The 12,536-nt window shown below is 48.6% G+C and overlaps 2 protein-coding genes across 12 annotated transcripts in view; one reads left to right on the top strand and one right to left on the bottom strand.

Moving 5' to 3' along the window:
• TBCD (tubulin folding cofactor D) overlaps window positions 1-12,536 on the bottom strand; it is a 202,595-nt gene that overhangs the window by 116,487 nt on the left and 73,572 nt on the right. The window lies entirely within an intron of this gene.
• ZNF750 (zinc finger protein 750) lies at window positions 2,381-4,693 on the top strand. The gene is made up of 2 exons (XM_002827996.3): window positions 2,381-3,816; window positions 3,958-4,693. The coding sequence occupies exons 1-2, from the start codon at window positions 2,381-2,383 to the stop codon at window positions 4,691-4,693; spliced, it is 2,172 nt and encodes a 723-aa protein (XP_002828042.1).

Below are 12,536 nucleotides of genomic sequence, written 5' to 3'. Positions count from 1 at the left end.
TGTAGGTTACAGAGGTAAATGTGTGCCACGGTGGTTTGCTGCACCCATCAACCCATCATCTAGGTTTTAAGCCCTGCATGCATTAGCTATTTGTCTTAATGCTCTCCCTCCCCCCGACCCCCACCCCCAGACAGGCCCTGGTGTGTGATGTTCCCCTCCCTGTGTCCATGTGTTCTCACTGTTCACCTCCCACTTATGGGTGAGACCATGCGCGTTTGGTTTTCTGTTCCTGCGTTAGTTTGCTGAGGGTGCTGGCTTCCAGCTCCATCCATTTCCCTGCGAAGGACATGATCGCATTCCTTTTTATGGCTGCACAGTATTCCATGGTGTATATGTGCCACATTTTCTTTATCCAGTCTATCACTGATAGGCATCTGGGTCATTTAACTTTATGTTTAAGCTGTTTGAAAATATTTAGACCCTAAAGACCTTTTTCTTTTTACATTTTTAATACGAATTAAAGTGCTCAGCCTTGATCCACTGCACCTCCACCCCATCTCCCACCCATGCTGTCTCCCAGGCACAGCTGCTGCTTGAGTCGCTCCAGGCCCAGCTGCCATGTGGAGAGCCCCAGACTCTCAAAGCCTTTGTTCTGGGCCGGGCGCGGTGGCTCACGCCTCTAATCCCAGCACTTTGGGAGGCTGAGGCAGATGGATCACCTGAGGTCAGCAGCTCAAGACCAGCCTAGCCAACATGGCAAAACCCCGTCTCTACTAAAAATACAAAATAAAATTAGCTGGGCGTGGTGGTGGGTGCCTGTAATTCCAGCTACTCGGGAGGCTGAGGCAGGAGAATCGCTTGAACCTGGGAGGCAGAGGTTGCAGTGAGCTCAGACTGCGCCATGGCACTCCAGCCTGGGCAACAAGAGAAAAACTCCGTCTCAAAAAAAATAGCCTTTGTTCTCAGCCTTGGGTGTGTGGCGCAGCATCTGAAGGAAACCTGGGGCTGGTAAGGGGGACACAGAGACCCTCTGGAAGAATCCAAAAGAGCAGGCCAGCTCTGACATCACACACACAGCCTCTGGTGGGTCCCAGGACCTGAGAGGATATGGCCAGAGGGCTGAACCCACTCCCTAAAGGTTAAGGGCCAGGACAGCTTCCTCCCATGACCCAACCATCTCTAAAGCGGATACTACTCACTCTGGTCTCCTCTCGGGCAGGACTGTGGCAAAGCTTTGGTTCTTCCATTTGGAGGTGCACCTGGATGGGCAGACGCTGCTGGCCATGCCTCCTGGCCAGCAGGAACTAGGTGACCGTGAAAGCATGTCTCACAATGCTGCTGTCACTCACAGGATGTACAAATTCACCAACACTATTTCAACCATTTAAGTCAACATAAACATAGCATTTGTATTCATATCTGAGACAACATAAATGCTACTTAATGATAAAGCTGCCTTTAGAAGCAGTAGGGTAGAGTCTTGTGTTCGAATGTTCTTCATTTTTAAACAAGCACACTAGAATACACCAACGACGTGGCTGAAGTGGGCAGAAACTGCCACGAGTGCTTAGGGATCGGCCCCAGGGGAGGCAGCAGCATCCACGGTCTTGGGATCTACAGACCGACAGCAGGGGTGCACAGCACTTGGGAGAGCTCCCAGCCAGCAAGTAGGAGCAAGTAGACGGTGGCCAGCCCATGCTCTGTGTAAAAGTGAGGGGGCACTCTGCGACTGTGGGGTACACGTTAAGGGGAAACGGCCACAAACCCCTTTGTATTTCACGTGAGAGTGCGGCCGATCACACACCCACTGCTTCAAGCGTGTAACCCCCAAGCAAAGTCGGGCAGCCCTGGGACAGGACTCTGTCCAGACCCTGGGAGGGGGCTCGGCGTCCTCAGCCCCCGGCAGGGCGCTCTCAAGGAAAGGGCCAGGTCACGGGATAAAAGTTCCCAAAACTCAAAGGCTTACAGGCATTCTCAGAACAGACACTCACACCACACACCACACTCCACCTCTAGGCCCCAAGGTGACTCTTTCAGATCAGACTCAGAAAACAGAAAACATGGTGGGGAGTTGGCAGCCAGGTTACCAAGGGCAGGGCTGCTTCTGTGACCGGCAGCTGCTCCCCTCAGGAGCAGGCGGTTTCGGCCCTTCAGGGGCTCTGCTTCAGGGATCCTGCGGCGCTGTGGCGAGCTGAGGCCGGCTTCTCGCCGACCCCTCACTCGCTGTCCTGACACCAAGACTCTGCTCTTTATTACAGCTCCCGGCCGCCAGACGACGGAGGCTCTCGCCAGACCCTCAGCACGCAGAGGTGGCTTCTGGTAGAAGTGCTCGGGAAAGAAAGCAAAGCGGGAGGTGCCTCTTTAGAAACCACGAAGTGCCCGCGGCGTCGACAGTGATCACGCCACCTGGACAGCCAGAGTCCGAGGCGTAAGGAGGAAAATGAGTCTTCTCAAAGAGCGGAAGCCAAAAAAGCCACATTACATCCCCAGGCCTCCAGGAAAGCCCTTCAAGTATAAATGTTTCCAATGTCCCTTTACTTGCAATGAGAAGTCACATCTTTTTAATCACATGAAGTATGGTCTTTGTAAAAACTCGATTACTTTAGTATCAGAGCAGGATCGAGTTCCCAAGTGCCCTAAATCTAACTCGCTAGACCCTAAGCAAACCAACCAGCCCGATGCCACGGCGAAGCCAGCCTCTTCCAAGTCTGTCGCAAACGGACTCTCCGCCTTCGACTCGAAGCTTCAGCACAGCTCTGCCAGGGAAGACATCAAGGAAAACCTGGAGCTGCAGGCCCGGGGAACCCACAGGTGCCCGGGACAGAAGCCAGCCCTCCACAGGGCATCAGCGTGTGAGAGCCCAGCTCCGGAAGCCGCCCTCGGTGCCCAGCCTGCTCTGGAAGGCGCAGCTCGGCCTTCCGCATTTGTTCCAGTCGGCGAGCACAGACTCAAGGGGCCAGACAACGCCGAGGCAGCCGAGACACTGGCTTTACACAACCCCACTGCCAAGGCCGCCTCTTTCCACACCAAGTCGGCCTTCCACGCTCCTGGCTACCCCTGGAAAGCCGGCTCACCTTTCCTCCCACCAGAGTTTCCACATAAAATCTCATCTACAAAGGGGCTTGGGGCCATTTCCCCTTACATGCACCCCACAATCCCAGAGTACCCACCTCACTTTTACACAGAGCACGGGCTGGCCACCATCTACTCGCCTTACCTGCTGGCTGGGAGCTCGCCCGAGTGTGACGCACCCCTGCTGTCAGTCTACGGAGCCCAAGACCCGAGACACTTCCTGCCTCACCCGGGGCCGATCCCTAAGCACCTGACTCCATCTCCAGCCACATACGATCATTACAGGTTTTTCCAGCAATATCCCTCTAACCTGCCGATTCCTTACGGATTTTACAGGCCAGAGTCTGCATTTTCCTCCTATGGTCTCAGACTCCCACCTGTCGCTGGCCTCACCCGAGATCAGAGCTCTCACCTGCTTGAAGAAGCCACCCTGGTCTATCCAGCCTCGAGTCCTTCCAGGTTAAACCCTTCGGACCCCAACAGAAAACACGTCGAGTTCGAAAGTCCAATTCCTGAGGCTAAAGACTCCTCCAAGGCTGGGCAGAGAGACACGGAAGGGTCCAAAATGAGTCCCCGCGCAGGGAGCGCAGCCACAGGCTCCCCAGGGAGGCCGAGCCCCACCAACTTCATGCAGACGAGCCAGACCTGCGAAGGCCTGTACGACCTCTCCAACAAGGCGGCCTCCAGTGCACTGGGAAGACTCTACCAGCCGGAGCAAAGCCTCACAGCCTTCAAGCCTGTTAAGAAAAGCACGGAATGCCTACCTGCCCAGGCTCCTGAGACCAGAGCAGAGTCTCCAATAAGGTAAGAAAATGTCATTTTCAAAACCTCCAAGGGAATGTTTCTGGTTGGGTTCCATGAGCCAGGCTTATACTTGCTCAAACTGCTTCACGCAGTTGCTTTTCTAAGCAAGCTCCTACTAAGCTTTTTCTTGGCTTCTTCTAGCCTCAACGTTGTGAACAGAGACCCTCCTGCTCCGACCGGAAGTGCCTCTCTCGTCTCAGAGGCCGCGCCTTCCAGTCCGGACGACAGCTCCAGGATGGGCCCCCTCAACCTCTCCAAGAAATCAGAGATAAACCTGGCAGCCACCCACGAACCCATGTACCAAGGCAGCCCCCTGGCAGAAACCACCAGCTTCTCAGAGCTGCAGGACCTTCCTCTCAATCTCTCAGTGAAGGACCCCTGTAATGCCCAGGCTCCGAGGCCTGCCTTCTCCAGTCGACCACGAGCTGCAGAACCTGCTGCTGCTGTTCCACAGAAGACTGGGACAGAAGGTTCTGAGGATGGGCCCAGCCACCCTGAGACCAAGCCAGGCAGCCTCAACGGTGACGGGGCCCCACCCACAGGCCCCGGCGAGGAGGCTCCAGACACACACGCGGTAGACAACAGCGAGGAGCAGAAGCAGACAGCAGCCGTGGCCCTGTGCCAGCTGGCGGCCTACAGCCCCAGGAACATCCGGGTGGGCGATGGGGATGCTGCAGCCCCAGAACCTGCCTGCCAGCAAGACACACCCACACTCAGCTCCATGGAGAGCCAAGAGGCCCAGTGTGACCTCAGACCCAAAGGACAAAAGAGGACAAGTCAAAGGGATGCTGGAAAATCCCAGCAAGGAGCTAAGAAGGCGAAGCTGCAGGACACGGCCAGAGTGTTCACACTACGAAGGAGGACCCGGGTGTCCTAACACCGGGTTCACATGTGTGTTCACAGAGCTATGGCCACACACACGCCTTCCAAGGCGGCGAGCTGCAACATCTCTGAACTGGCACTTTCACATTTTTACAAATCCAGCTTCCTCTTCTCAAAAAAAAAAAAAAAAACAAAAACAAAAAAAAAACACCTCCAATTCAGTTTTTATAAATATTAAGATATTAAGCATGAATATTAAACGGTGCTTCTACTTTTGGTTGTAAAAACATCTGAATGACTCTAAGACTGATAAGTATTTTCAAGTCTAAACTGTCTTACAGAAAATCTTTTATAAATGTTTCCTTATAAATATCTCACCATTACAACAAATTGTTTTAACTGTTTTTCCATTAGCTCTAGCTGCATATTTGACGTAAATGACAATTACTGAAAAAATGTCAGAAAAAACATTTTCAGTACTAACATTAAAGTGCCATATGTAAAAAAGAAAAATGTGATTTGTTATAACTAAATAACACACAAACATCAAGAGGCTATTTATACAAATAATTTATTTCTACTAGGGAAAGTGCATTACTGGCGAAGGTATTATCAATTTATTCTACTTGCTTATAATGTTACAGTGAACGTTCTGACTTACTCTGCTTCACTTTCCATTCCCCAAAATGATGTGTATGTTGCTAATTTTCCAATAAACTCATATGAACCATAAGGAAACACAAAATGAAGATAAACATAAATGTATGTTATCTTTTAGAATATTTTGCCATAACAGTCAGTGAAAAAGAGCTGATAGCTGAGGCAGCAATTAACCTGTGAACGGGTGCGTGTATGCACATTCAATTGTCTGGGTGTACACGTGTGCTATCTGTGGGGTGATGTGTGTGCACATTCGCCCATGTGGGTGTGCATGTCTGCGAGTGCATGTGGCTCTCTGCTTCTGCATGTCTGCAGATGCGCGTGCACATTTACTCATGTGGATGTGTGCCTGTGCACGTCTGCGGGTGTGTGCGGGTGTGCGTTTGTGCATCTCTGCGGGTGTGTGTGCACATTCTATTGTGTGGGTGTGCACGTGTGCACATCTGTGGAGGGTGCGCATTCAACTGGGTGTGCACGTGTGCTATCTGTGGGTGTGTGCACATTCAATCCTGTGGGTGTGCGTGTGTGCACATCTGCAGGGGTGTGTACACGTGATTGTGGGGGTGTGTACACGTGATTGTGTGGGTGTGCACGTGTGCATATCCGTGGGGGGAGTGCACACTCGATTGTGTAGGTGTGCATGTGTACATACCTGTGGGTGTGTACACATTTGTTAGTGTGCATGTGTGGTAGGGGTGTGCACATTTGATTGTGTGGGTGTGCACATTCGATCCTGTGGGTGTGCACATGTGCATATCTGTGTGGGGGCGTGCACATCTGATTAGATGTGTGCATGTGCATCTCTGTGGGTGTGTGCACATTTGATCATATGAGTATGTCCATGTGCATATGGATGGGTGTGTGCACACTCCATTCTGTGGGTGTGCATGTGTACATATCTGCGGGTGTGTGTGCATTCGGTTGGGTGTGCACGTGTGCGTACCTGCAGGTGTGTGCATTCAATTGTGTGGGTGTGCACGTGTGCATACCTGTGGGGAGGCGCATTCAATTGTGCTGGTGTGCACGTGTGCATATCTGCGGGGGGGGGTGCGCATTCGATTGTGTGGATGTGCATGTGTGCGTATCTGAGTGTATGCACGTTCAATCGTGTGTGTCCACGTGTACATATCTGCGGGTGTGTGTGCATTCGGTTGGGTGTGCATGTGTGCGTATCTGAGTGTATGCACGTTCAATCGTGTGGGTGTCCACGTGCGCTTATCTACGGGTGTGTGTGTGCATTAGATTGTGTGGGTGTGCACGTGTGCCTGTGGGGGTGTGCGTGTGCATTGAATTGTGCGGGTGTGCACATGTGCATATCTGTGGGGGGGGGGGGCGCATTCAATCGTGTGGGTGTCCACGTGTGCATATCTGCGGGTGTGTGCATTTGATTGTGTGGGTGTGTGCGTATCTGTGGGTGTATGCACATTCAATAGTGTGGGTGTGCACGTGTACATATCTGCAGGTGTTTCTGTGCATTCGATTGTGTGGGTGTGCACGTGTATCTATGGGTGTATGCACAGTCGACTGTGTGGGTGTGTGCATGTGCGTATCTGCAGGTGTGTGTGTGCATTCGATTGTATAGGTGTGCACATGTGCATATCTGTAGGTGTATGCACATTCCATTGTGTCGGTGTGCATGTGTGCGTATCTGCGGGTGTATGGACGTTCAATCGTGTGGGTGCCCACGTGTGCATATCTGCGGGGGGGTGTGCACTTGATTGTGTGGGTGTGGACGTGTGTGTATCTGTGGGTGTATGCACAATTGTGTGGGTGTCCACGTGTACATCTGTGGGGGTGTGTGTGCATTCGATTGTATGGGTGTGCACGTGTGCATATCTGTGGATGTATGCACATTCGATTGTGTGGGTGTGCGTGTGTGCTATCTGTGGGGGTGGGTGTGCACGAGATTGGGTGTACATGTGTCAACGTGCATGTGTCGATGTGCACATGTACACGTGTATGCACTTCTGCATCTGTGCATGAGTGTGTGAGCGTGCATGTGTGCACATGGGTTTAAATCAGTGGTCAAGTACAGGCATGTGCGAAGCACCCCTGGGGCTACTCAAAGGCCATCCATGGAGTCCTCAGGCTTCAGAGTGCTTTAGGAGCGTACACTTCTGGAGCCTCAGCCCCTAAGGCTCTGCTTGAGAAAGGGTCTCTCCATCCCCATGTCCCCTCTCACAACAGCCCTTTCTCTCACTTTTCAAGAAAGGCAGCCTCTCACCCAACACACTGGAAACCATGCAGTGGATGCTACAATGGGAACTGCTCCAGTGACTGGAAAATGCTTCCCCATGCAGGTGGCTGTTAACGCATCACTTCACAGGACTGAGGCCGCCCTACTGAGGCTGCTCAGTGACGGAGCACAGAGGTCAGGCGTGAGCTTGGAAAAAGTTGAAACACCAGCATTGCTAAAGCAAAATTTCTGCCATTCCTAGCTACTTGAATAAGACTTGAATAAGACTTCTTAGCACTTAAAACTGAAAGTAAAAATAGGGGCCGGGCGTAGTGGCTCACACCTGTCATCCCAGCACATTGAGAGGCCAAAGCAGATGGATTGCTTGAGGTCAGGAGTTTGAGACCAGCCTGGGCAACATGGAAAAACCCCGTCTCTACTAAAAATAGCCGGCTGTGGTGGCACACGCCTGCGGTCCCAGCTACTCGGGAGGCTGAAGCAGGAGGATGGCCTGAGCCTGGGAGGCAGAGGTTGTAGTAAGCCATGATCACACTACTGCACTCCAGCCTGGGTAACAGTGAGACCCTTTCTCAAAAAAAAATAAAAAGCAAAAATAGTACTGTTACAGAACCTTGCCTTATTCTAGTTAAAAGCATGGCTCATGGCCAGGCATGGTGGCACACATCCGTAATCCCAGCACTTTGGGAGGCTGAGGTGAGAGGACTGCTTGAGCCAAGGAGTTCAAGACCAGTCTGGGCAACATAGGGAGACCCCATCCCTACAAAAAATACAAAAATTAGCTGAGCAATGTGGTGTTTGCCTGTAGTCCCAGCAACTTAAGAGGCTGAGGCAGGAGGATTGCTTGAGCCCAGGAGTTCAAGGCTGCAGTGAGCCAAGATCATACCACATCACTCCAGCCTGGGTGACAGAGCAAGAATCATCTCAAAAAATAAAAACAAAAAAAGCGTGACTCATCAAAAGACAACTCAAACTAAACAGCTATCTTATTAAGAGCTAAATTTCAATAATATGCTATTTTATGTTGTTTTGGTCAACTCTGTACTAATAATTTTTTAAAACCCAATCTAGAAAAACTTCTAAATAACCAGCATCTTAAAACCTAAAGTATAATTTAAAAAATACTAAAAAAAATAAAGTCATGAACACCTGTGGAAAAAACAAATAAATAACTAGCATCTTATGGCCATACAAAACGCAAAAGTTGAAGTTTACGTTCATGTTATTTTCTTTTGTTGCAGATAGATGATAGATCAATAAAGATTCTTAGGCACAGAAATATATTACATTAGGGTAAAATGCTCTGGGAAAAAAGTAAATGGAAATATGGGCTTAAGGAGAAAAAGGAAGAATAAAATTTCTGTGAGAGAAAAACTTGCCTATGAAATTGTTTTTTAGACAGGGTCTCACTCACTGGCCCAGGCTGGAGTGCAGTGGTGCGATCACAGCTCACTGCAGCCTCAACCTCCCTGGGCTCAAGTGATCCTCCCACCTCAGCCTCCCAAGGTGCTGGGAGTACAGATGTGAGACACGGCGCCCAGCCCTGTAAATTTTTTAATGAAGAATAGTAGATTATTCTACCTCAATCTCCTGGAATTATTTAGGTGAGTGATGCAATAGTTTTTTCTAAAATGACAATACTCAGGATGGCAAATAGTTATTTGCAACTGGTTAGAGTTCTGTAAAACTTACAAGAGGGATACAGAGTTTGTCACAATTCCAAGGGGTATCTGAGGCCACTGCTTCAAGCTGTCCCTAAAGCAGCAGGAAGGACACCAGCAGGTCCCCCAGCCCTGTCGGGCACCCACCTCAGACAACCACTACACCAGCCCAAAAGGCACACGGTCAGACGCAGAACCATAAACACAGGCGCCGTGCTGAGTCGCTCACCTGGGCACTTCTGTTTATATACACCAGTATGTTTTGGCAAAGAACAAAAATATTATACCTCCAGCTTTCCAGAAACTAAACAGCCGTGCAGGGAGCAGTGACAAGACATCACATGCTGCGGTACACGCTCAGGACCCAAAGCCTGACACCCTGCAGACAAGGAGCTCTCACACCACACCCCCAAGAACACAGCCCTCCGTTGTCAAGGGCCCAAAGATTCTGAGAACACCATTTGATCGTGCACCAGAAAGCACCAGGAATCATTTTAAATGGCAAATAGGGAGAAGCAGGGGCAGCTGAGCATCCTCCTGCAACAGGGCAGTGTGGGGAACCCAGCCCAGGCACAATGGTTACGGCACAGGCTACATGCGCCTGATGCGTGGTGAGCTGCACTGTGAAAACTCTACACTCCGACACAATTCCTCCAAAGGTCATCTGCAATAGCTCACCCATTGCAACCAGGATAAGCTCTTTGTGTCTATCTCTAAAAGAAAAATCGATTCCTAGAGCTTTATAGCAAAAAAAAAAAGACTTTTTTTTTTTTTTTAATAGACTTTGCACTGCCCTCCTGGAAGTTAACATCTCCACCCAAAATTTTAACTCAACATCTTTTTCTATGAATCTATTGCTTTAAAATTTTCTTGTTTTTATTTTATTATTATTATACTTTAAGTTTTAGGGTACATGTGCACAACGTGCAGGGTTGTTACCTATGTATACATGTACCATGTTGGTGTGCTGCACCCATTAACTCGTCATTTAGCATTAGGTATATCTCCTAATGCTATCCCTCCCCCCTCCTCCCACCCGACAACAGTCCCTGGTGTGTAATGTTCCCCTTCCTGTGTCCATGTGTTCTCATTGTTCAATTCCCACCTATGAGTGAGAACACGCAGTGTTTGGTTTTTTGTCCTTGCGATATTTTGCTGAGAATGATGGTTTCCAGTTTCATCCATGTCCCTACAAAGGACACGAACTCATCATTTTTTATGGCTGCATAGTATTCCATGGTGTATATGTGCCACATTTTCTTAATCCAGTCTATCCTTGTTGGACATTTAGGTTGGTTCCAAGTCTTTGCTATCATGAATAGTGCCACAATAAACATATGTGTGCATGTGTCTTTGTAGCAGCATAATTTATAATCCTTTGGGTATATACGGAGTAATGGGATGGCTGGGTCAAATGGTATTTCTAGTTCCAGATCCCTGAGGAATCGCCACACTGACTTCCACAATGGTTGAACTAGTTTACAGTCCCACCAACAGTGTAAAAGTGTTCCTATTTCTCCACATCCTCTCCAGCACCTGTTGTTTTCTGACTTTTTAATGATCTGTCTAATGTTGACAGTGGGGTGTTAAAGTCTCCCATTATTATTGTGTGGGAGTCTAAGTCTCTTTGTAGGTCACTAACAACTTGCTTTATGAATCTGGGTACTCCTGTATTGGGTGCATATATATTTAGGATAGTTAGCTCTTCTTGTTGAATTGAACCCTTTACCATTATGTAATGGCCTTTTTTGTCTCTTTTGATCTTTGTTGGTTTAAAGTCTGTTTTATCAGAGACTAGGATTGCAAACCCTGCCTTTTTTTGGTTTCCATTTGCTTGGTAGATCTTCCTCCATCCCTTTATTTTGAGCCTATGTGTGTCTCTGCACGTGAGATGGGTTTCCTGAAGACAGCACACTGATGGGTCTTGACTCTTTATCCAATTTGCCAGTCTGTGTCTTTTAATTGGAGTATTTAGCCCATTTACATTTAAAGTTAATATTGCTATGTGTGAATCTGATCCTGTCATTATGACGTTAGCTGGTTATTTTGCTTGTTAGTTGATGCAGTTTCTTCCTAGCCTTGATGGTCTTTACAATTTGGCATGTTTTTGCAGTGGCTGGTACCGGTTGTTCCTTTCCATGTTTAGTGCTTCCTTCAGGAGCTCTTTTAGGGCAGGCCTGGTGGTGACAAAATCTCTCAGCATTTGCTTGTCTGTAAAGTATTTTATTTCTCCTTCACTTATGAAGCTTAGTTTGGCTGGATATGAAATTCTGGGTTGAAAATTCTTTTCTTTAAGAATGTTGAATATTGGTCCCCACTCTCTTCTGGCTTGTAGAGTTTCTGCCGAGACTTCAGCTGTTAGTCTGATGGGCTTCCCTTTGTGGGTATCCCGACCTTTCTCTCTGGCTGCCCTTAACATTTTTTCCTTCATTTCAACTTTGCTGAATCTGACAATTATGTGTCTTGGAGTTGCTCTTCTCGATGAGTATCTTTGTGGAGTTCTCTGTATTTCCTGAATTTGAATGTTGGCCTGCCTTGCTAGATTGGGGAAGTTCTCCTGGATAATATCCTGCAGAGTGTTTTCCAACTTGGTTCCGTTCTCCCCCTCACTTTCAGGAACACCAATCAGACGTAGATTTGGTCTTTTCACATAGTCCCATGTTTCTTGGAGGCTTTGTTCGTTTCTTTTTATTCTTTTTTTCTCTAAACTTCTCTTCTCACTTCATTTCATTCATTTCGTCTTCCATCACTGATACACTTTCTTCCAGTTGATCGCGTCGGCTACTGAGACTTCTGCATTCGTCACGTAGCTCTCATGCCTTGGTTTTCAGCTCCATCAGGTCCTTTAAGGACTTCTCTGCATTGGTTATTCTAGTTATCCATTCGTCTAATTTTTTTTCAAAGCTTTTAACTTCTTTGCCATTGGTTCGAATTTCCTCCTGTAGCTCGGAGTAGTTTGATCATCTGAAGCCTTCCTCTCTCAACTCGTCAAAGCCATTCTCCATCCAGCTTTGTTCAGTTGCTGGTGAGGAGCTGCGTTCCTTTGGAGGAGGAGAGGCGCTCTGATTTTTAGAGTTTCCAGTTTTTCCGCTCTGTTTTTTTCCCATCTTTGTGGTTTTATCTACCTTTGGTCTTTGATGATGGTGACAGACAGATGGGTTTTTGGTGTTGATGTCCTTTCTGTTTGTTAGTTTTCCTTCTAACAGACAGGACCCTCAGCTGCAGGTCTGTTAGAGTTTGCTAGAGGTCCACTCCAGACCCTGTTTGCCTGGGTTTCAGCAGCAGTGGCAGAACAGCAGATATTGGTGAACTGCAAATACTGCTGCCTGATCGTTCCTCTGGAATTTTTGTCTCAGAGGAGTACCCGGTCATGTGAGGTGTCA

This window comes from Pongo abelii, chromosome 19, assembly GCF_028885655.2.
Source record: "Pongo abelii isolate AG06213 chromosome 19, NHGRI_mPonAbe1-v2.0_pri, whole genome shotgun sequence".
Taxonomy (NCBI): domain Eukaryota; kingdom Metazoa; phylum Chordata; class Mammalia; order Primates; family Hominidae; genus Pongo; species Pongo abelii.
The sequence above is the reverse complement of the archived record's forward strand: the minus strand, read 5'-3'. Positions and strand labels throughout refer to the sequence as shown.

Coding starts and splice junctions, on each gene's coding strand:
- ZNF750 (XM_002827996.3), top strand. CDS start 2,381: ATGAGTCTTCTCAAAGAGCGGAAGCCAAAAAAGCCACATTACATCCCC. Junction 3,817..3,957: donor AGAGCAGAGTCTCCAATAAG/GTAAGAAAATGT, acceptor GGCTTCTTCTAG/CCTCAACGTTGTGAACAGAG.